At 37.0% G+C, this 23,205-nt stretch overlaps 1 protein-coding gene across 1 annotated transcript in view; it reads left to right on the plus strand.

Moving 5' to 3' along the window:
- The first annotated feature begins 1,428 nt into the window (after positions 1-1,428).
- Positions 1,429-23,205, plus strand: part of TRIM42 (tripartite motif containing 42) — a 61,432-nt gene continuing 39,655 nt past the window's right edge. Inside the window, 3 exon segments of the mRNA XM_043993522.1 lie at positions 1,429-1,651; positions 1,736-2,053; positions 13,600-13,633. Of these exon segments, the coding sequence (XP_043849457.1) occupies positions 1,429-1,651; positions 1,736-2,053; positions 13,600-13,633 (575 nt within the window).

Here is a 23,205-nt window from a genome sequence, read left to right on the forward strand (position 1 = left end):
TATTTAAAAGAACTGATTCTAAGAGGAAAATCTATAAATGCACCTTTTGTTTATCAATTGATTACATTCACACATCACATATAAAACCCATGAGTTGGCTGATGTTCATCAGGACCAGAAGTTCTGCATGGAGCAACACCAACATTCTTATCAATATCAGTTTTACCCAGGGAAGCTACATGGCTTCAAATCTAGCCTCAGACACTTGACACTTACTAGCTGTGTGACTGTGTAAGTAACTCACTTAACCCTCATTGCTTGGCCTAAAAACAAACAAAAATATCAATTTTACCAAACATGGAAACACTCTGGAGAGCTTTTGTGAAGGTGATGGTTGGATTTCCATGTGGCTGAGACTGATTCTGTGGACCTGTCTACCCTGCAGCTAAAAAAAAAATCATTCTTGGGTTTGCAGTTCTAGTTGCCTTTTGCAAAGCCTTATGGGTAACTCTGCTTGCTAGATCTTTTTTTTTTTTTTTTTTTTTGCGGGGCCATGGGGGTTAAGTGACTGCCCAGGGTCACACAGCTAGTAAGTGTCAAGTGTCTGAGGTCAGATTTGAACTCAGGTACTCCTGAATCCAGGGCCGGTGCTTTATCTACTGCGCCACCTAGCTGCCCCCCTTGTTAGATCTTTTTGAGATGGCCTGAAGCACCTACCAGGCCATTCCCTCCAGGTTCATGTTTCTGATACTGAGGTTTCCCCACCTGATCCTTTCTGTTGGAAGTTTTGGTTCAATAGTCTAATAAAGCTATATTTCTATTAAAAAAAGAACAAGTAGAGGTTCCTTATATTTTCAATTCATATATCTTAGATTTAGAGATGCCATTCTTTTTGTTTTCTTTTTGTTTATTTTGTTTGTTTTATGTTTTGCAGGGTGATGAGAGTTAAGTGACTTGTCCAGGGTGACACAGCTAGTACGTGCCAAGTGTCTGTCTGAGGTTACATTTGAACTCAGGTCCTCCTGGATCCAGGGCCAGTGCTTTATGCACTGCACCACCTATCTGCCCTCAAGAGATGCCATTATAGTGAAGAGATTCTTAACCTAGGGTCTATAGACTTGCCCCAAGTGTCCACAGATTAATTTGAGGAGGTCCATGAACTTGGAACATTTAATATTTTGACAAATATTCCAATATATCATTTTATAACCCTATTCATTTTGTTTTATGAGTTTAAAAACATGATTCTAAGATGGGGTTCATTGGTTTCACTAAATTACCAAAGGGGTTCATGACATAAAAAGGGTTCTAGTCCAACCTCCTCATTTTACAGATGAAGAAACTGAGTCCCATGGAACTGAAATGACTTACCCATGAACATTCATAGTCCAGGTAGCCCTGTGTGACGTCTGGAGATATTTTACCTGAAGTGCAGACCTAATCTTGAACAGGAATCAAACAGACCAAAACCCAGCTTTGTCAGCTCACATGCTCTGTGGTGAGAACAAAAGATCCCCAAGTATTTATTCACTGCAGTCCCATTGCCTAGAGCTGACCTTCTGTGGAGAATATAGCTACAGGCATCTGCAGCCCCTGCTCACCCTGCAGTGTGGTGAATTAAAGAGGGGAGAGAGGGATTATGACATAAGCAGTGAACTCAGTCTTACCTATGTAAATGCCAGTCTTGTCCCTCAGCATCCTAGTTGTAACAGTAGGTCATGACTTGAGGAAACCAAGCTGCTGGTCTTTTTAAGAGATTGAGAGTGCTGTCAAATAGACCTTGCCATCCTGGAAGGGATCAACAGGCAGCAACATGCAGGGTCCACGGAAGAGTCAATCTGTCTCTTATCTCCATGCTGTCCGTGGGAGAGCATCTTACCCAGGTCATGCATGTGCCTGTGTATGAGGTTTCTTCTCACTACAGAAAGGAACTGCACCTGTTGCCCCTGCCCATATGAGGAGGATGGGGGATGCCAATGTTGTCACTGTACCTGTTCAGACGCTCCCAATTGCCACTGGTGCTGCTGCTCCTGCGCCAACGACCCACTCTTCAAGTGCTGCTGTATTTGTCCCGAAGGGCAATCTACCTGCCACTTCTATGAGAGCCGTTGCTGCTACCAGAAATCTTTTGCTAATCTCCCGTAAGTACTCTAGGAACCCATGCACAGACAGATGCCCATAATAACCTGCTGAGGTCAGCATTGTTCCAGTAAATCCTGCCAGAATTTGTTTAATAAACAACTTCCCTCATAAACTAGAGCCCACCAGGACCTTTTCCCCTTCCTTTGAAATAATTACAATTCGTTTCTGCATCATTCATGGGTCAATGCATGTCTTTTCCAGGTTTGTCTCCATCCTTTAAGGCCCAAATCTGGTTTCTTCTCCTCTATGAAGTCTCCTTAGACTATCCATGTCTACACTGTTCTCCCCTTTAAGAAAGAAAGACTTTAAGTTAGAAAGGACCTTAAAAGTCAACTTGGTCCAAACCTCTCGTCTTACATATGGGGAAACTGAGGCCTAGGAAAGTTGAAGTGGCTTGTCCAAGGTCATGCAAAGTAGTAAGCAATAAAACAATCAAACCCAATCCCAGGCCCTCCGATTCTAAATCTACCTTTCAAAACACTGGGCCACTCTAGTATGCTGTTCATTTAATAGGATCGTCAAACTTAGAGGGACCTTAAAGGTCACATCAGCTCACTTGACAGGTGAGGAAATTGAGGCCCAAAGAAGTTACTGTACTTGCCCTAGGTAACACAGAAGTCACCTAGTCAAAATTTGAACCTAGGACCTCTGATTCCAAATATGTTGGCACTTAATCTTATCCTACCAGTGGCATCAGTGATCCAAGCTATCATCTTGTAATGTTGTTTTATTTTTTTGTATATTTATGTTTTGTCTCTCCAGCACAGGCTGCTTGAAGGCAGACATGATGGATGCCTTAGATTTCTTTGTATTCTGCATAACATCTAGCCAATGTTTTACATGCCATAAGTACTCAATTAAATCGTCACAGTTTTTTTTATCTGAAAATTAAGTCTACTTTGCTTTGTGACATCAAAGCAAAACTCTGGCTAAACAACATTATTGGAAGCACTTACTGCCACACAAATAATTGTTCAAAATGCTTTATAGATACATTCCTGGTTGGCCACATTTGAATTACAAAAGCTTAAAAAATATCTTAGAGGCATAAAACTCTAAATGTAGGACGGAAAGCCCTGGATGGACAATCTGTGTTTGAGTTACAACTCAAGATATTTACTGACCTTGGTCAACATAATTCTATGTGCTCCAGTTCGTTAATCTTTAAAACAAAAAGGTTGAACTAGAAGTACTCAATATATTTTAAGTTTCTCCAAACATTCTTATTTGTAGATGACATGGTGCCAATAATATCACAGGGCCTTCTCAGTGAGATATCATAGACATTTAAAAGAAATTTACACACACAGGGGAAAAAATGAGCCAATGTTGTAGTTGGATGGACAGCCCTATTGGATTAGTATATCAGTACCTAGAGCTCACGAAGGCACTTCGTGCAGATGGGCAATAAACTAGGACTACAATTGAATGAGGTAACTAGTGGGTAGAATGCTGGGCCTGGAGTCAGGAAGAATCATCTTCCTAAGTTCAAATTTGCCCTCAGATACTTACTATCTGTGTGTCCCTGAGCAAGTCACTTAACCCTGTTTGCCTCAGTTTCCTCATCTGTAAAATGAGCTGGAGAAGGAAATGGCAAATCATTCCAGTATCTTTTCCAAGAAAACCCCAGATGGGGTCACAAAGATTCAGACACAACTGAAAATGACTGAACACACAATTGAATGAGAAGAGTGAAATATACTTACTACATGTGGGTAACTGCATAACAATTTCAAGTTGCTATCTGCTGCTGAAACTCATCTTTTTAATACCAGTACAATATTCTTCTAGTGATGGCCCATTATTACACTGTGAGCTCCTGAAGGGCAGAAAGTTCTGCCTCTTTTTGTATCCCCAGTGCTTAGCTTAGCACAGTGCCTGGTACATAATGCTTAATAAATATTGACTTATTGATGCTTATGTCTCTGAACAAGAGCCATGATCTCCCAAGAATTTGTCAGTGACACAAAGAGGATGGGAATTCATTGGAGGTATAAGTAGGCTGAAGCATGTGATCTATGATGACTTTTGTACAGGAATTAGAATAAAAGATACCATCGATGATACAGAAGAATATTGTATGACTATAAAAGGAGATAGGTCAATCATATGGTGAGATAAGACTGTCTCTACAAATAGCCTGAATAGTATAGGATACATGTAGTATATATATGTAGTATGCATATATACTAGTATACATGAAATATTAAAAGTCCTAGAAGATCTTCCGCATGATGGGCCTAGGCATCTATAGAGGATTTATGGAAGGATATGGACAAAAATCACAGTACATCTGGTGGAGGGAGGAGTATACACATTGATGAGATCCCAGAACATTAAAGTATCATTGAATTATTGAGCACTATATGCTAGTCATTATGAAGAAGGTAAGGAGGGGTCAGACATGATCAATGAAATATGACTCATCTGTGTGAAGCTTCTTCAGAACATGGAGGATGGAGGATCCATCTCAGGGCTATAGGATTTCTAAGAGCTCATTTGCCTCTTTTCACAGCATAGGTGGGTGTCTGTGAGATGCCATTTGAGGAACAAAAGAGAAGCACCCTCTTATGATGCTACTACGACTTGATGTGGGATGGAATTAGGGTGAACAGATTGATCATGAGTTGTCTCAAAAGAATTACAAGATTCAGTGACTCAGTTTCCCAAGTTTTATTGCAATACTGTGAGTGACCACAGGGATAGCATCATGGAGTTGTCTTTCAAACAGGGAAAGAAAAGACAGTTATATTTATAGTATGGATAAATTGATTATCAGTCATATTATAATAATCTCTTCCTCAGGAAGGTACAGGAGAGGGCTTATCCTAATTTAGAGTTCCTGGGGGCTTGAACCAACCCTAAGGCAGGTACCTTTTTCTGTGGAGGTGTATTTTCGGGATTTACATTCATAAGGTGAACCTGGGGACAAATTTGGCCTTCTCTGCATATGTCACCTTTTCATTCCCATGCCTAGTTTCAAAATATTCTCATTTATCAGTTAGAACTTCTATACCCTGCCCATGTATCATTGTTATAGTTAAGGTCTCTATGTCCTGCCGCTTTATGTTCTTGTTATGAGTGCTGATTAATGTGGGTAAGAAGAACCTAGGCCCTGACTTGCATTAATGAAGACTCAAGTCTTATGTTATCCATTAACTGGGGTCTGAATCCCTCTTAGAGCCCAGATCTAAATTAGAGCTCAGGTCTTAGGTTTTTCTGTTAACCCCTTTTTTGCCTCCTACGTCAGACTGGTCCTTTGGTTTAAAAATTCCATAGAATATGGGCTTCTCTGTTAAAATGCAAACACCTCTGGGAGTGGGGAGCAGTCAAATTGTGTGTAACAAACCATAAAAAGTTAGAAAAGGAAGGAATCCTAGAGCTTATCAGACCATTTTCCTCTCTAATAAGAAGGGCACTACCAGCCTTGAAACCCTATCAGCCTACAGTTAACAGCAGAGAGGAAGACACATCAAAGGCCATTTATAGAAAAACTACCTTTCTTATGCTTCAAGATTGTGCTGAAAATTTGATATTCAGGACCCCTGAGTACTAAGCTGTGTAAATTGTTCCTCAGAATGGTCAGAGATTAATGTTTCTGTGTACCCTTTGGGTGGTGAAAACTATGAATTCCCAAGAGGACAATTGATCCTTTGCCTGTTTTCTGATGGCTATTGCCTACTCTGACTAATCTGCAAAAGTCTCACAAGATTTTGGGGGGGGGTTTACCTGCAAGATGTCTTCTAAGGAGACACCCACTTTTGCCTTCATTGATTGGCCAACAATAAGTCCCAGTCCAGGCCTCATTTTGCTATTGTTTGGCCTCTCAATGGCTCAGGGTGGGCCTAAATAGCAACTGTATCTCTTTCAGTCAGAAATCCTGAGGGTCTTCCCTTCCCTCCACCTTTTATCTATTTTTTTTTTGACTAGGTAAAAAGAGGCCTTTCCTTGCCTCCTTTCTTAATCACTGAATGTCTGAGCAATGCCTTAGGCAAACTGAGGCCTTAGCTTAATATGACAAGGTCTCCCATTGTATTCTGGGCCATCTCCAGTTGTCCTGATATATATCTTGCCACTAAACCCATATGGCTCTGGAGGAGAAAGTGAGACTGCAGACTTTGCACAGCCCTTCCTCACTTTAATCCAATTCACTGCAAATCATGATATCACCTCCCCAATGTCAAGGGCCTCTTCAAGAATGAATGAGAAGCAACAATAATAATTCTAATTTTGGGAGACTATAGGCATATGACAAAGCTACCCCCTAGAGAAGTGTTCTCAGGATAATATAGCACATGATTTTGGACAGATCCTTTCCACTAATAGCCTCATTTATTAGAATGTCCATTTTGAACAAAAAAAGATAGTTCATTTCCTCTATAAGACTGTTCTCTTTGATTCCTTTCCTCTGCTTTTATCCATATTTTCACTCCCCTTTCTCACCTCCTCTGATGTTCATGACATGGGGCCTAATTAAGAGAGGATAGACATATCAGGACAGACTATTAAAGTTTAAACTGGCCAACTAGATATCAGAACCAACACACAAAAGAAGTAAGAGGGCTTAAAATTCTATAGCAGTCAAGTCAATTGGGCATGGCTACTACCTAATCTAAAAGACAGAGATAATTCCAGAGGTCAGGACTATCATTCCAAAAAAAGAAAATTCCCCTGACTCTCAGGAGGTGGATAGTATGTTTCATCAATAGTCCTTTGGGATTGCCTTAGACCATTGTATTACTGAGAATAGTCAAGACATTCACAGTTCTTCATCAAACAATATTGCTCTTTCTGTGCACAGTGTTCTTTTAGTTCTGCTCACTTCTCAATACATCATTTCATATATGTCTTTCCAAGCTTTTCTGAAGTTATCCTGTTTGTCATTTCTTATTGCACAATAATATTCCATCACCATCATATACCACAATTTGTTTAGCCATTCCTCAATTGATAGGCATTCCTTTGATTTCCAATTTTTTAGCCACCACAAAAAGAACTGCTATAAATATTTCTGTACAAATAGGTCTTTTTCTTTTTATTTGGATATCTTTGGGATAAAACCTAGTAGTGGTATTGCTAGATCAAAGGGTATGCACAATTCTATAGTCCTTTGGACAAAATTCCAAATTGCTCTCCAGAATGATTGGATCTTTTCACAATTCCACCAACAGTGGATTAGTGTCCCAGCTTTCCCACATCCCCTCCAACATCCAATCTTTTCCGGTTTTTGTTATATTTGCCACTCTGATAGGTGTAAGGTGATACCTTAGAGTTGTTTTAATTTGCATTTCTCTGATCAATAATGATCTAGAACATTTTTTCATAGGATTATTGATGGCTTTGATTTCTTTGCCTGAAAACTGCCTGTTCAAATCCTTTGACCATTTATCAATTGGGGAATGATTTGTATTTTTTATAAATTTGATGCAGTTCTCTATATATTTTAGAAATGAGGCCTTTATCAGAGATATTTGTTTCAAAAATTCTTTCCCAGTTTTCTACTTCCTTTGTAATCTTGGTTACATTAGTTTTATTTTTGCAAAAGTTTTTTTTTTAATTTTATATAATCAAAATGATCCATTTTACATTTAATTTCATTCTCTGTATCTTCTTTGGTCTTAAATTCTTCCCCTGTCCATAAATCTGACAGATAAACAATTCCATACTCCCTTAATTTTCTTACGGTATCATCCTTTGTGTATAAATCATGTACCCATTTTGATCTTATTTTTGTGTATGGTGTGAGATGATGTTCTATATCTAGTTGCTGCTATGCTGTTTTCCAGTTTTCCCAGCAGATTTTGTTAAATAATGAGTTTTTGCTTCAAAAGCTTGGATCTTTGAATTTATCATATACTAGATTACTATAGTCATTAACTATAGTGTAGTTTCTGTCTGTTCTATTCCACTGATCTCTACCTCTCTATTTCTTAACCAATACCAGATTGTTTTGATAATTACCACTTTATAGTACAGTTTGAAATCTGGTACTGCTAGACCACCTTCTTTTGCATTTTTTTCATTGTTTCCCAAGATATCCTTTTGTTTTTCCAGATGAATTTTGTTATTATTTTCTCTAGTTCTATAAAATATTTTTGATAGTTTAATCGGTATAGCACTATTAAATAAGTCAACCGAGGTAGGATTGTCATTTTTTATTATACTGGCTCTGACTACCCATGAGCAATTAATATCTTTCCAATTGTTTAGATTTGACTTTATTTTTGTGAAAAGTGTTTTGTGGTTATGATCATATAGTTGCTGTCTTGGGAGATAGACTCCCAAGTATTTTATATTGGCCACAGTTATTTTAAATGGAATTTCTCTATCTGTTGTTGCTGGACTTTATTGGTAATATATATATATATAAATACTGATGATTTATGTGGAGCTACTCCATATCCTACAACTCTGCCAAAGCTGCTAACAATTTCAAGTAGCTCTCTAGTTGATTCTTGAGGATTTTCCAAGTATAACATCATGTCATCCATAAAGAGTGATAGTTTTGTTTCCTCATTACTTATTCTAATTCCTTTAATTTTTTTCTTCTCTTATTGCTATAGCTAACATTTCTAATACAATATTAAATAATAGAGGTGATAACTTGCTTTACCCCTGATTGTATTGGAAAGGCTTTTAGGTTATCCCCATTACATATAATAATTGCTTATGGTTTTACATAAATAGTACTTATTTTAAGTACTATTTTAAGGTAAGTTCCTTTTATTCCTATGCTTTCTAGTGGTTTTAATAGGAATAGGTGTATTTTGTCAAAGGCCTTTTCTGCATCTATCGAGATAACCATATGATTTTTAATGCTTTTGTTATTGATATAGTCAGTTATGGCTAAGAGTTTTCCTAATATTGAAGCACTCCTGCATTCTTGGAATAAATCCCACCTGGTTATAGTGTATGATCTTTGTGATATATTTCTGTAATCTATTTGCTAGTATTTTATTTTGAATTTTTGCGTCAATATTCATCAGTGAAATTGGTCTATAATTTGCTTTCTCTGTTTGGGCTTTTCCTGGTTTGGTTATCAGCACCATATTTGTCTCAAAAAAGGAGTTTGGAAGGACTCCTTCTTCACTTATTTTTCCATATAATTTATATAGCATTGGGATTAATTGTTTTTTAAATGTTTGATGGAATTCACTTGTGAATCCATCTGGTCCTGGGAATTTTTTCTTGGAAAGTTCATTGATGACTTGTTAAACTTCTTTTTCTAAAACTGAGTTATTTAAATATTTTATTTCTTCTTCTGCTAATATGGGTAATTTATATTTTTGTAGAAATTCATCCATTTTATTTAGATTGTCAAATTTACTAAAATATAAATGGGCAAAATAACTCCTAATAATTATCTTAATATTCTCTTCATTAGTGGTGAGTTCACCCCTTTCATTTTTGATACTAGTAATTTGGTTTTCTTCTTTTCTGTTTTTGATCAAATTAACCAAATGTTTATCTATTTTATTGATTTTTTTTCATAAAACCAACTTCTAGTTTTATTTATTAATTCAATGGTTTTCTTACATTCAATTTTATTAATCTCTCCTTTGATTTTGGTGTTTAATTGGGGATTTTTAATTTGTTCATTTTCTGTTTTTTTTAGTTGCATGCCCAGATCATTGATCTGCTTTTTCTCTGTTTTATTGATGTAAGTGGTTACAGATATAAATTTTCCCCTAAGAATTTTGACTGCATCCCATAAGTTTTGATACATTGTCTCATCATTGTCATTTTCTTTAATGAAATCATTGTTTCTATGATTTGTTCTTTGACCCATTTGGTTTTTTAGGATCAGATTATTTAATTTCCAATTGGTTTTGGGGTTTTTTTGTGAGGCAATTGGGGTTAAGTGACTTGCCCAGGGTCACACAGCTAGTAAGTGTTAAGTGTCTGAGGTCAGATTTGAACTCAGGACCTCCTGACTCCAGGGCCAGTGCTCTATCCACTGCGCCATCTAGCTGCCCCTCCAATTGATTTTTAATCTCACTTTCAATTGTCCATTATTGAATGTAATTTTTATTGCATTATGATCTTAAAAGGATGTATTTATAATTTCTGATTTTCTGCATATGGTTGTAAGGTTTTGTGCCCTAATACATGGTTAGTTTTCATGTATGTCCCATGTACTACTGAGATGAAGGTATATTCCTTTCTATTCCCATTCAATTTTCTCCAGAGATCTATCATATCTAATTTTTCAAGAATTTTATTTACTTCCTTAACTTCTTTCTTGTTTGTTCTTTGGTTAGACTTATCTGATTCTGAGAGGGGAATGTTAAGGTCCCACACTAGGATAGTTTTATTATCTATTTCCTCCTGTAACTCATTCAACTTCTTCAGAAATTTAGATGGTATACCATTTGGTGCATTTATGTTAAATATTGATATGACTTCATTGTCTATGGTACCTTTCAGCAAGATATAGTTTCCTTTGTTCTCTTCTAACTAGATCTATTTTTGCTTTTGCTTTGTCTGAAATCATAATTGCTACCCCTGCTTTCTTTGCTTCAGCTGAAGCATAATAGACTTTGTTCCAGCCTTTAACATGTACCCTGTGTGTATCTCTCTACCTTAAATGTGTTTCTTGTAAACAACATATTGTAGGATTTGGGTTTTTAATCCATTCTGGTAACTGCTTCCGTTTAGTGGGTGGGTTAATCCCATTCACATTTGTAGTTATGATGACTGTTTATTTCTCTCCATGCTATTTTTCACCTGTTTATCCCTCTCACTTTGACCCCTCACCCTTCCCACAAATGTTTTACTTATGGTCACTACCTTCCCCACTATCCTTGTACCAGTTTCCCCTCCCCCTTCTATTATCACTGTCCCCTTTTTTTGAACTTCCTTATAGGATAAGATAGATTTCCATATCCAACTGAGTGTCACTGTTTGTTATTCCCTCTTTGAGCCAACTTTGATGAGAGTAAGGTTTAATCTTTACCCATGTCCCCCATCTTCCCCCATTATGTTAGTTCTTTTATGCCTCTTTGTGTGTGTGTTCACTCCATTCAGTTTTTTCCCTCCTTCTTCTTCCATTCAATTTCTTTTTACTCCTTTATTTTGTTTTCTGGAGTGTCACCTTATGATTACACTCTCTGTCTACATATATTCTAATTATTCTTATAGTACAATTTTTAAGACTTACAAAAATTATCATCCCTTCAATATTTCTTTATGACCACATCCTCATTACATATACTCCTAATTGTTCTAATAATTGCTCTTATAATAGTTATTGAGACTTATAAATATTATCTTATCATATAGAACTAGAAACAGTTTAACCTTATTTAAATTCTTACAATGTTTCTTTCTTATTTCTTTTTTACCTTTTAATGTTTCTCTTGAACCTTGTATTTGGAATTCAAATTTTTTATTCAACTCTGGCCTTTTAATCATAAAAGTCATCTATTTCATTAAATGTCCAATTTTTTCCCTGAAAGGATATACTGATATAAAACTGCCTCTGAACCATCCTAGGAGCAGGGAAAGAGCCTACCAGCCCAGCAGGAAAGGTCTGTCTTATGTGGGTGAGAGGGAAGTGAGGTTCAGGAATAGCAGTAGCAGCTTCTGAGTTTGCAGCAGGGGCCTGTAACAGGCCTCTAAGCCTAGGGCAAATCACCAGTGAGGCTCCACTTAGAACCCTACTGCTGAACTGTAGTGAAACTCCACCCAGGTCAACAGCAGATTCCCACCCCTGTGACCTCCTAGAAAAGAGACTATTTCCAGGACAAACCAACCCCAGGGACTCAGCAACAAAATTACCCTTCTAGGGCCTGCTAGCAGAGTCACTGGTTACCATAGCAACCCAACAGCAGGGTACCACCCCTGGGCCAGATGATCAACAAGAACATTCCTCCAGGGCCAACTACCAAAAAGACTTTGTTAACTTTGGCAATCCAGTAGGTGGCTAAACCCAAATAAATTCTTCTTAAATCTCATTAGATATAATATATCTCTGACCAAAAGCTCATTACCTTAAACCATGGTCCAGGGAAAAAATAAGGATAAACTTTTGTCTTCCCCCAAAAAAGAAAGATGATGTGAAAAATGGCTATGGTTTGATACATGGTGGAATCTTCTCAGAATAGCTTGATACATGGGGAAATTTTCTCAAGGGAAGCATGCTTCTTTTTTTTTTTTTTTTGTGAGGCAATTGGGGTTAAGTGACTTGCCTAGGGTCACACAGCTAGTAAGTGTTAAGTGTCTGAGGCCGGATTTGAACTCAGGTACTCCTGACTCCAGGGTCGGTGCTCTATCCACTGCGCCATCTAGCTGCCGCTGGAAGCATGCTTCTATAGAGAACAGCAAACAATATTATCTAGTGAATTACATCAACTCAAGAAGGAAATGTAAGTTTTTCAGGGCTAGCGACAGAAACCAGTTTGAGCTGGCTCTTGCTGGTATCCTAGAAAAAGTAGGTAAAAGATTAACCCTAGTCTCTACTGCACTTGCTTAATAGACTTATTAATATTAACTTCTCCCCTGTCTAAAATCTCCACCCCATTTTTGATCATGGATGACATGAAGGTATATGTGTATGGGAGGGGTAACATATCAAGGAGGATTGTGGGAAGATTGTGAACCTGTGGCTTAGCAATCTATTGTGGCTCAGGAGGGACTGATTATGGCAGGGTGAAGGATAAATACCCAATGCTTGCTTTCAGCATTTGGCACTCACTGATCGCCTTTACTATGGGTACCCCATTTTCATGAGAATGCAGTAAAGGCTTTTGTAATACCAAAGATGCCTCTGAAAGAACTTATTTTGAGGAGGTAGTCTGCACCTGTTTCTCACAGATGAAAAAAACTATTTTCATTTTTAAAGACTCAGGTACTTTTAAATATTTCCCCTTGCACCATTATCTCTATCCTAGAATTGGCCACATTCCTAGTTTTGAAAGGAAAGAAGCATGGGATACAATAGAAGGAGCACTAATTTAGAGTCAGGAAACCTGTGTTAAAATCCTGTCTCTCTGATGTTTAGTGGCTACCTAACCCTGGGCAAGTCACTAAACCTTTCTTAGTCTTCATTACTTCACCTATAAAATGAAAAGGTTGGTCTAGATGACATCAAAGGTCCCTTCCCATGAAGAAGCAGTTAAATGGTATAGTTGTTAGAACATTGACCCTCTAGCCCAGAAAACTTGATTTCAAATCCAGCCTCCAACACTAGCTATGTGACCCTAGTCAAGGCACTTATCCTCAGTTTGCACAAGCTTTCCTATCTATAAAATGAGGTTAATAATAACACCTGCCTCACAGGGTGGTTATGAGGTTAAAATAAGGTAAGTTTGGTAAAGCCCCTTTTGAGCCTTATAGGGTTATAGAAATGCTATTATAGAAATATTATTATTCCAGATTTAAATCTACAATTATGTCTTCAGTCCATCATTCAGTCCTCTTATCATACTCTTTTCCATTCCAACACAAACTGTTTTTGAGTGAAGGTAATAATGTAAATACCACCTGTGTCCCCAAGACCTTCAATTCCCTCTCCAGAATTTCATAACCCTTGGGAGATTTTTTCCCCCTAGTTTTTTTAGTGGTATTTTTCATTCTCAGTTTATCCCAAGAATTGGGTAGTAGTTTTCAGGTTTAGCAAGCCTGAGGAAGTCCTGGGCATATACCAGATACATACGCTGGAGAAACAATATGCTTCCCAATTTGCCATTTCTCATTAATATCCAGCTGCCTCTATGCCCCTGTGCCACTAAATACTAGGATAAGTGGTGTCTTCTTTGAACCAGGAACAGATTTTTATGTACCACTTAGCATCTGTACATCTTTAACATTCTGAAAAACTCAGGAAGGTGCCTCCCCCCACAGAAAGTACAGTTCTATATATACCATAGCAAACATCTTGGGGTACAATATAACCAACATTGGTCTCAATGTGAGAAAGAAGATTGTGTTTTGAATCCCAGCACCAACTCCTATTAGTGCCCTAGGCAAGTTACTTAACCTTTCTTTCTTTCCTTCTTTCTTTCTTTCTTTTTCTTTTTCTTTTTCTTTTTTTTTTTTAGGGTAATGAGGGTTAAGTGACTTGCCCAGGTACTTAACCTTTCTAATCCTTAGTTTTCCTCAGTTGTGAGATGGGTAAATGTTTACACTATCTATTGTATAGGGTTATTGTGAGAAAAGTGCTTTTCAAGCCTTAAAGTCCCATTTAAATGTGAGCTGTTATTGTCTTTTTGCCTGTATCATATTCTTTCACCCTCCAAACTCTTGACACTTGTTTGAATTCCTTTCTACTGCTCAGAATCTTCTTCATCATTTCCCCTTTGAATAATTTCTTCCATCTTTCCTAGGAATGCCCCCTAATAAACCAAAGGGTTTAACAAATAATGTTTTATAAACAAAAGGATTCTTTTAACCCATTTTCCTTCTTTCATAGCAGGAAAACCTATTTATATTTAGTTCACACATAATAATTAATCCATCTCTGGAAGAAACACAAACATGGCACAATCCTCTACAAGTCAATGAAATAGCTCCCTCATTTCAATATCTCTTAAATATGAAATCCTAGATTCTGTTTGGCTTCCCATGATAACTCCAACTGTTAACTGCTATGGCAAACTGCCTATATCTATTAGTTAATTGTTATATATTTGCTAAAAGAGTCTCACTGAACTTCTAATTTCCTTATGTCTCATGTGTGAACAAGTTATTATCAGGCATCTGACAATGCCCTAATTGGCCCAATGTAATACCATTACAACCATCAGAAAACATCTTTTTAAAATGCTAGAAAAATTCTGAACCCATTCAACCTCTTGTTAGGGTATTTTCTCTTTAATTGAATAGACCTATTGGAAAGAATTAGGACTAATGATTAGAAGTCATAGGGAGAATTTGGAAGAACTCTAAGGAGAAATTTCTTTTTTTTTCTTTTTTTCAATTAACAAGCATTTACTTTCTATCCTAACCTCACCTGCATACACACACACCACTGGAAAAAAGAAAAACCTCTGTTAAGAAATATGCATAGTTAAGCATAACATATTCCCATATTGTTTGTGTAAAAAAATGCCTTTTGAGTACATCACCTCTTTGCCAGAAGGTAAATAGTATTTTTCATCATTGGTCACCAGAATTATGGGGACTAGCTTATAAATTTAAATCAATTCTTTAAGTATCTTAGAAATAAAAGTTTTATCAGAGAAACTTCTTGCAAAGATTTTTTCTTAGTTAATGCTTTTTCTTGTGATCTTAGATGCATTCACCTTATAATCTCTTTTTAATATCTTAATTGTATTTTTTCAATTGAAAACATTAACCTTCTCTCTTTCCCACCATCCCCAGTTAAAAGGAAAGAAAAACAAAACTTTTAACAAACATAGAAAAGCAAAATATATTTCCACATTGACCACATCCAAATATATATGTTCAATCTACATACTGAGTCCATTACCTCTCTTTCAGGAGGTAGGTAGCATGTGTCATCACAATGCCTTTGGTATCATGATTTGTCATTTTTATGATCAATCTTTTGCCCCCTTTATACAAAAGAAAAATATGGTGACATAGAGGAATGTTCAGTACCAGTGTTTTAGGTTTGATGCAATCTGTATCTACTCCCTTGGGCCTTCTTCTCTTTCTACCTACCAGAGACCATTCACAGATTTTTATCCTTTCATTCTTTCCTTATAAATTTTAATGACCCACCATCCCTGATTAGATTTTATTTTACTTAGGATTTGTCTCTGCCTTAATCCATGTTCCCTTTTATTCCCTATTTGCCTCTTTCCCTCTTATTTCTCTGTTAAGGAATAAATTTCTTCACCTAACTTCATGTGTATTTGTATTTGTATTTGTATATCCTTCCCTCCTTCCATTAGGTCAGAAGAAAGTGAGGTAAAGCATTGACTGATCTTTCTCCTTGTTTCTATAATCTTTTATTTGCATACACCAATTATGTGAGATAGTTTCCCCCGACCCTTCCTCTCTTCTTACTTACCTAGCATATTCCTTGCCCCTGCTCCTTTATTTTCTCTTTTAAGGTAAAAAAACATAATGAAACAGTTTCCAAGCCCCCTATCTTATTAGACTCCTTCTGTGACCCTTGATGATGACAGGGTTATGAGGGAACACATGTGTCATTTTCTCCACATATCAGAATGGAAATAGTTCATTCTCATTTAGCCCCTTATTTCTTCCTCATGCTTACTTTTTTAATGTCTCTTGACTCCTAAGTTTGTATTTCAAAGTTTCTGAATGGGCTGTTGTCTTTTCATCAGGAATTTTTGGAAGTCTCCTATTTCATTAAAGATCCATTTTCCCCCTGTAGAATTATACTGTTTTTTTCTTTAAAGAGGTAACCAATAGATTCTTTATATTCCTTCTGGATCTAAGAAATCTAGATAATTTTCTTTTGTGCTTTGTTGAAATATAAGACTTTCTGTTAGCACAATGATTATTTTTTTTTAGACTGAGTCATCTTAGCTTACCTAGGCTGAAATGACAGCTGGTTTGGCCCTCCTCAGGTAGCCTGATGGTTTCCCCTAAATCTCCCCTTCTGGGGGGTGGTCTCTTCAGCACCCTATTGGTCCTGAAGTTAGTAAAGATGTACCCAACTGTCATTAGCCTTACTCTCAGAACTCCTGAGCTCAAGTGATTCACCATCCTCAATCTGCCCAGTATTATAGAGAAGCATACATGCCATCACACTTAGCAATTACAGTGATTCCTAAATTATCTTTTTTTTATCTGTTTTCCAGGTGAGTTATTTTTCATATGTGATAACTCATACTTTCTTTCATTTTTTAAAATCTTTTGGCCATTTTAATATTTCTTGTTGTTTCATTAAGTCATTAGATTTATTTATTTCAAGTTTACTTATTAGGCAAGATTTTGCACCACTTATGCCAATCCTCTTTCTCATGTTTTCTTCCATACCTCTCATTTCTTTTCCAATTTTTCTCCTTTTTCTCCTTTTTCAATTTTTCCCATAGCATGGGAAACTTGCTCTCTTCTGAAAGAGTCCTGTCTACTTTTGGATAGCTTTAACTACTAAAAAATTATTCTAGGAAACTAGTCAAGATAAAGGAAGAAAACGCACCAAACCAAGTCCTGATCAGGACATTAATTTCATTTATAAATCATTTTTCAGTCTTTTTAAAATTCTTGGCTCATAGCTTCAAAGAATTCTAATAGAGTACCTAACTTTTGTTTTTCTTTGAGGTTTTACTTGTAAATGTTTTACAGTCATTCTCTTCTGAGTTTAAGTCCTGAGTGCCCTTGTGACATAATAGCTCTTTAAAGCACTATTCTTTGCCCAGTCTTTTGGTCTTACTTCTTGACTTTGAACTTTGTGTTAGGCCCAGGCTCTATTTTAATTTGGAGGGAATATCTAGACTATGTTTGGTCCTATTTTGTGTCCTTAGTTACTGTTGCTGCCTTCTAACATTGTTGAATGTGAAGTTATTCCAGAATACCAAGGACATCTCAGGAAAGGAATCTATATGCTTTCAGTGCATTCTAAGTAGTCTGATCCAGAGTGAAGTCTGAGCACTGATTTCTTGATCTGCATTCTACACAAGTTCTTGACTTGGTTTTGGGTCAAAACAACATACTTGTATGATTGTCCCTAGTTGGAACTCCATTAGACTGCTTCTGGACTCAGCCACTGTCAGCCACCTGGAAAGCTCTACTAGCTCAGTGACAGAACTGCAGACACTCCCTTTTTTCTGGGATTCCTACTCCAGTTATCCTGGGGCAGGCTTCTGGCAGGTATCATAATAGGAAAGATTCACAATGAAAATGGAGAGGCATCAAAAGACCTACAATAAACTTTACATAAAACATTTTTCTAGACCTAACTCCTTACCCTTACACACACACACACACACACACACACACACACATGCACACACATGCACGCGCATGCATGCATGCATGTGCACAAATGCACAATAAAGACATCAAACGCATTCTGATATTTGAAAAACAGAAGGAATGTTGAATGTGGTTGTGAATGCCTATAATCCCCATTCTGGGGAGGCTGAGGCTAGTCAATCTCTTCAGCTCTGAAGTTCTGAGTTGTAGTAGGGTTAGGCCAATTGGCTATCAGCACTAAGTTTAGCATTAATACGATGAGCCCCGGGAGTGGAGTGCCTTGAGGTAAATCAGTCCAGTTTTGAAAATGGGAAAGTCAAAACTCCTATGCCAATCAGAGTGGGATCTGAGCCTGTGAGTAATTGCTGCACTCTGCACTTCCTGCCTAAGCAAAATAGGAAGATATGGTCTAAAAAAGACCATTAAAAAAACAAACCAAGAGGAAGAACTCTAACAAATACATACCAAACACTAAAAATAAAGTATACAACTGCATATACACAAAGCACTTTTCACCATAATTCTGTGAGATAAAGAAGTTTATAATTATTCCCATTATACAAAAGAAGAAATAGTCTCAGAAAGGTCGTAATTTGTCAAAGGGCACACAACTAGTAAGTAACAGAACTCAGGTCCTCAGACCCTAAGTTCAGTGTCCATTCCACTACATTATGCTGACTTTTCTCATTTATAAAAATTTAAAATTAATACAAATATGAAAACTTGCCAAAATAGCTTCTATGGATAAGGGGGATATCCTTTTTAATACTAAACTCTGAAAATATCATATGCACATTCATTCAAGAAGGATGGTGGTAGATTATATCATACCAAGATATAACTTTCTGGTACTCAAGGATTTCTCAGCCATTATTATTGTAGTCTTCATTGCAGCCTCCATCAAAAGCCACCATATCTGTCTCAATTTTTTAAAAAAGCCAGAGCTGTGGCCTTTGGTCTACTTGCCAGTCTGTCTTAAAGAGGAGATGAAATGGAGAAAAGAGAGAAGAGGGGGAGAGAAAGACAGAGATGGAGAGAGACAGAGAATATAGAGGTACAGAGAACACATAGAGATAGAGAAGTACTACATAAAGTATCTAGATGAATTAATCATAATTTATTAAAAAGTATCAATTAATAAACTAAATTAATCAGCATATTAAGAAACTTAATAACATTTGTTAAATAACTATTATATACCAAAGACTGTCCATGGTATTGGAGATATAAATACAAAGGAGGAGATAATTCCTACCCTCAAGGAGCTTATGTTATACCAGGGTAGAAAACATGTATGCGTACACATATGGAAACATATATATTTGTATATATATGTGTGTGTTTGTGTGTATGTATGTATGTATGTATGTATATATGTAGAGTCAAATGTTTTTGAAATTGAATAGAATAATATGTCACAAGTGGAAAAGATATGTCTTAAGAAGCAAGACTGGAGTGAGTCTGAAATAATAGATAATAATTGTTCACTTTGCATGGAACTCAAAAGTTTAGAAAACATTTTCTTCATGATCCTTTGAGTGTAAGGGCTGCCTTCAATTTAAAGATGGGGAAATTGAGGTACAGAGAGATGATGTGGCTAACATACAGTCACACAGCTATGAAGTATGATATCCCAGGGGCGGCTAGGTGGCGCAGTAGATAAAGCACCGGCCCTGGATTCAGGAGTTCCTGAGTTCAAATCCGGCCTCAGACACTTGACACTTACTAGCTGTGTGACCCTGGGCAAGTCACTTAACCCCCATTGCCCTGCAAAAAAAAAAAAAAGAAGAAGAAGTATGATATCCCAGAACCAAACCCAGGTGTTTTCACTCCAAACAGCATTCTTTCCCCCATACCACAAGGAATAAAAGAGTGAGGTATCCATGATAATTAGAGTAATACAGAAGAGAAACAGTAGATTTGAGATAGAAAATGAAAGTAAGGGGAGAGAATTAGTATTACTCACAGGCAGAGTGAGAAATGCATATAGGATAGAGTGGTGTGAAAATGAGACGGTAGATTAGGGAAATTATAAAATAAAAGTAATTCCCAAACTGTGCACATCATCTTCCTCCTACCCAAAATGAGTTCTTCATTTTTCTATATCTCTCCAAGGTACCATCATTCTACTTTTGAACCAGATTCAAAATCTCTGTCATCTTTGACTCTTCCCTTTTCCTCTTCTATTATGAATCACCAAGTTTTACACAACCTTCTTTCACAATCACGTTCACTGTCCTTTCCTACTGCTACTGCTCCAATTTAGGCCCTTTTCATTTCACACCTTGATTAACTACAGTAGTGGTTGGTTGGTTTGCATTTTTGGAGGCAATCAGAGCAAAGTAACTTGCCCAGGGTTACATAGCTAGTAAAGGTCTGAGGCTGGATTTGAACTCCTGACTTCAGGGCCAGTGCTCTATTCGCTGCACCACTTAGCTGCCCCTGCAACAGTGTCTTAACTGAACTCCTTGCATCCTTCCCCTTAATTTTTTCCTACACACTAATTCCAAAATAATCTTTCTAAAATGGTACTCTCATTACCATCCCTCCCTTGTTCAAACATAATCAAGGACTACCCATTGCTAAACATAATGAAAAATGGGAGCAACACTGTTCTTTGTATCTTGAGGCCTTTTGTAGTGTAGATGACCACAGGATTTTATTCCCTATATCACCTGAGCTAGCAAGCCTGGCACTGTCACAGGGTGAGGACTCTAGTGGGGAATGCCATTCAAGGAGGAAGATTAAAAAACATGACTGCTGGAGTCATGTAGGTGACACGAACAAGGAAAAAGAAGAAAAGAGACCTGGAAGTGGGGCAATTTTAAATGAACCTAGTGCACCCTGATGACTCCAGAGATGAAGTAAGATATTTCATCCCTTTTCCAGACTGTCCCAAGATGCTCCTGCAAAGAACTCCAGGAAGCAAATGGCATCACATCCAAAGCTTTTACCACTGGGGCCATTATATTCCTCTCCATTATACAAAGGAATCAAAGCTATTGAAGGAGAAGTAGACTATAACTTCTGGATATGCAGAACATTGCACCTGTTCATGTATAGATGCTAAATATGGGTTTACTATTTAATTTCCCTTCTCTTTTACTTGAGTTTTTCATGTTTTAATTAGATACTTTTGGTTTGGGAATTATTTCTCTGTTATATCATCTGTTAATTAGGGAATTGATGGTTGTGGGCTTGGTACATGAGCTGCTCAAATGATTATTTCAAAATAGTCAAGAGATCAAGAGATCCAAGAGCCACATAATGGGGAAGATGGGTTACATGCTACATGCCCATCTTCCATCTTTCATCCAGAATTCTTGGACTCCTTGTTTTTAACCTGTCACCAAATAGAGGTCTAGATGAGGGCCCCCTTTTGCCTTGACAGCTGTGGCTCCAGTTTTGTGGCTATTACCAGGTCCCTTCTCCTATGCAAGTAAGCAAAAGCCAATAGTCAGATCTTACCTACTGGTGCAAAGAAAGATCCTATGCAGAAGGGCTTGAGGACTTGGGTTTAACAAGATTTTTTTAGCTAAAAAATTATCACAATTTGTCTCATTTTCAGTAATTCATTTCTTTTCCAGGTTCTGGCTTTATATAATCCTATCCTCCTTGCTGATATTGGTAATCAGTGCTCCTTCCTAGTTCACATAGTTTTCCTTTCCTGTAGCTGCCATCATCTCTCTCTGGAGTTTCTAAAGTGTTTATGTTTTTTTCCAACTCTAAAATTCTATTATTCTATTAATTAATGAGGGAGGAATTAAAGATAAATTATGTGGTACATATTATAAGTACTATAGGAATTCAGAGAACAATATGATCAGCGTTAGCAACAATACCTCACATTTTTATAGTACTCTAAAGTTTATAAAGTGCTTTGCTCAAAACAAGCCTGTGACATAGGTCATTTCTATTCAGGATCATCAGTTTAGAGCCAGAAGCGGTTATATAAGTTGCAGGATTATAGGAACACATCTCTAAAGGACCTGAAAGACCATTAAGTCCCATCCCATTTTACAGATGATAAAACTGAGATCTAGAAAGATTGATTGACTTTCCCAAGGTGCTCTAGGTAGAAATTCAAATCCAGGTCCTCTTACTTGAACCAGAGCTCTGTCCACTTTACCATGTACAGACATACTTCAAGATATTTCAGATTCAGTTCCAGACTACCACAATAGAGCAAATAATGCAATAAAACATGCTACAATTTTGGGTTTCCAAGTGCATATAAAAATTATGTTTATACTATACTGTAGTCTATCAAATGTGCAATAGTATTATATCTTTTAAAATGTACATATCTTAATTTTTAAAAATACCTTATTGCTAAAAAAAAAAAATGCTAACCATCATCTGAACCTTCAGTGAGTCGTGATCTTTTTGCCTCAATGTTGATGGCTGCTGACTGATCAGGATGGTGGTTGCTGAAGGTTGGGGTCACTGTGGCAATTTCTTAAACTAAGACAACAATGAAGTTTGCCCCATTGATTGACTCTTCCTTTCACTTGAACACTTAGAGGCCATTGTGAGATTATTAATGGGTCGGATTTCAATATCGTTGTGTCTCAGGAAATAGGGAGGCCAGAGGATTAATAGAGAGAGAAAAAGAACAGCTGGTCAGTGGAGGAATCAGAACACACACAAAATTTATTGTTTTAAGTTCAGTTTCATATGGGCACAGTTCATGGCACCCCAAAACAATTACAATAATAGCAAAAGTCACTGATCATAGATCACCATAACAGATCTAATAATAATGAAAAAGTTTGAAATACTGCAAGAATTACCCAAACACAACACAGAGACATGATGTGAGCACATGCTGTCAGAAACATGGTGCTTAATAGGCTTACTTCATGCAGGGTTGCCACAAACTTTCAATTTGTAAAAAAAACAAAAAAACAAAAAAAAAAAACCCCACAGTATCTTTGATAAAGTGAAGCCAATAAAATGAAGTATGTCTTTTGCAAATGAGGAAATTGAGTCTGAGAGAAGTTAATTGACTTACCCAGGGTCACAGAGTTAGTATCAGAGTCAGGATATGAAAGTAGGGTTCCTTATTTTGAGTCCCATACAATTTTCACTACAGTAATTGGGAAAGAATTCATAGTAGATATGAGATTTGAGATAACCCTCAAAAGGTGGCTAGGATTTAGATGAGAAGAGAAGGAGGAATAGCAAGAGGTAGGTAATGTTATGAGAAAATATCATGAGCAAAGGTGCAAAGTTGGGAATGAACATGTCATATTGAGGGTGAGGAGA

This window comes from Dromiciops gliroides, chromosome 3 (assembly GCF_019393635.1).
Source record: "Dromiciops gliroides isolate mDroGli1 chromosome 3, mDroGli1.pri, whole genome shotgun sequence".
Classification (NCBI taxonomy): Eukaryota; Metazoa; Chordata; class Mammalia; order Microbiotheria; family Microbiotheriidae; genus Dromiciops; species Dromiciops gliroides.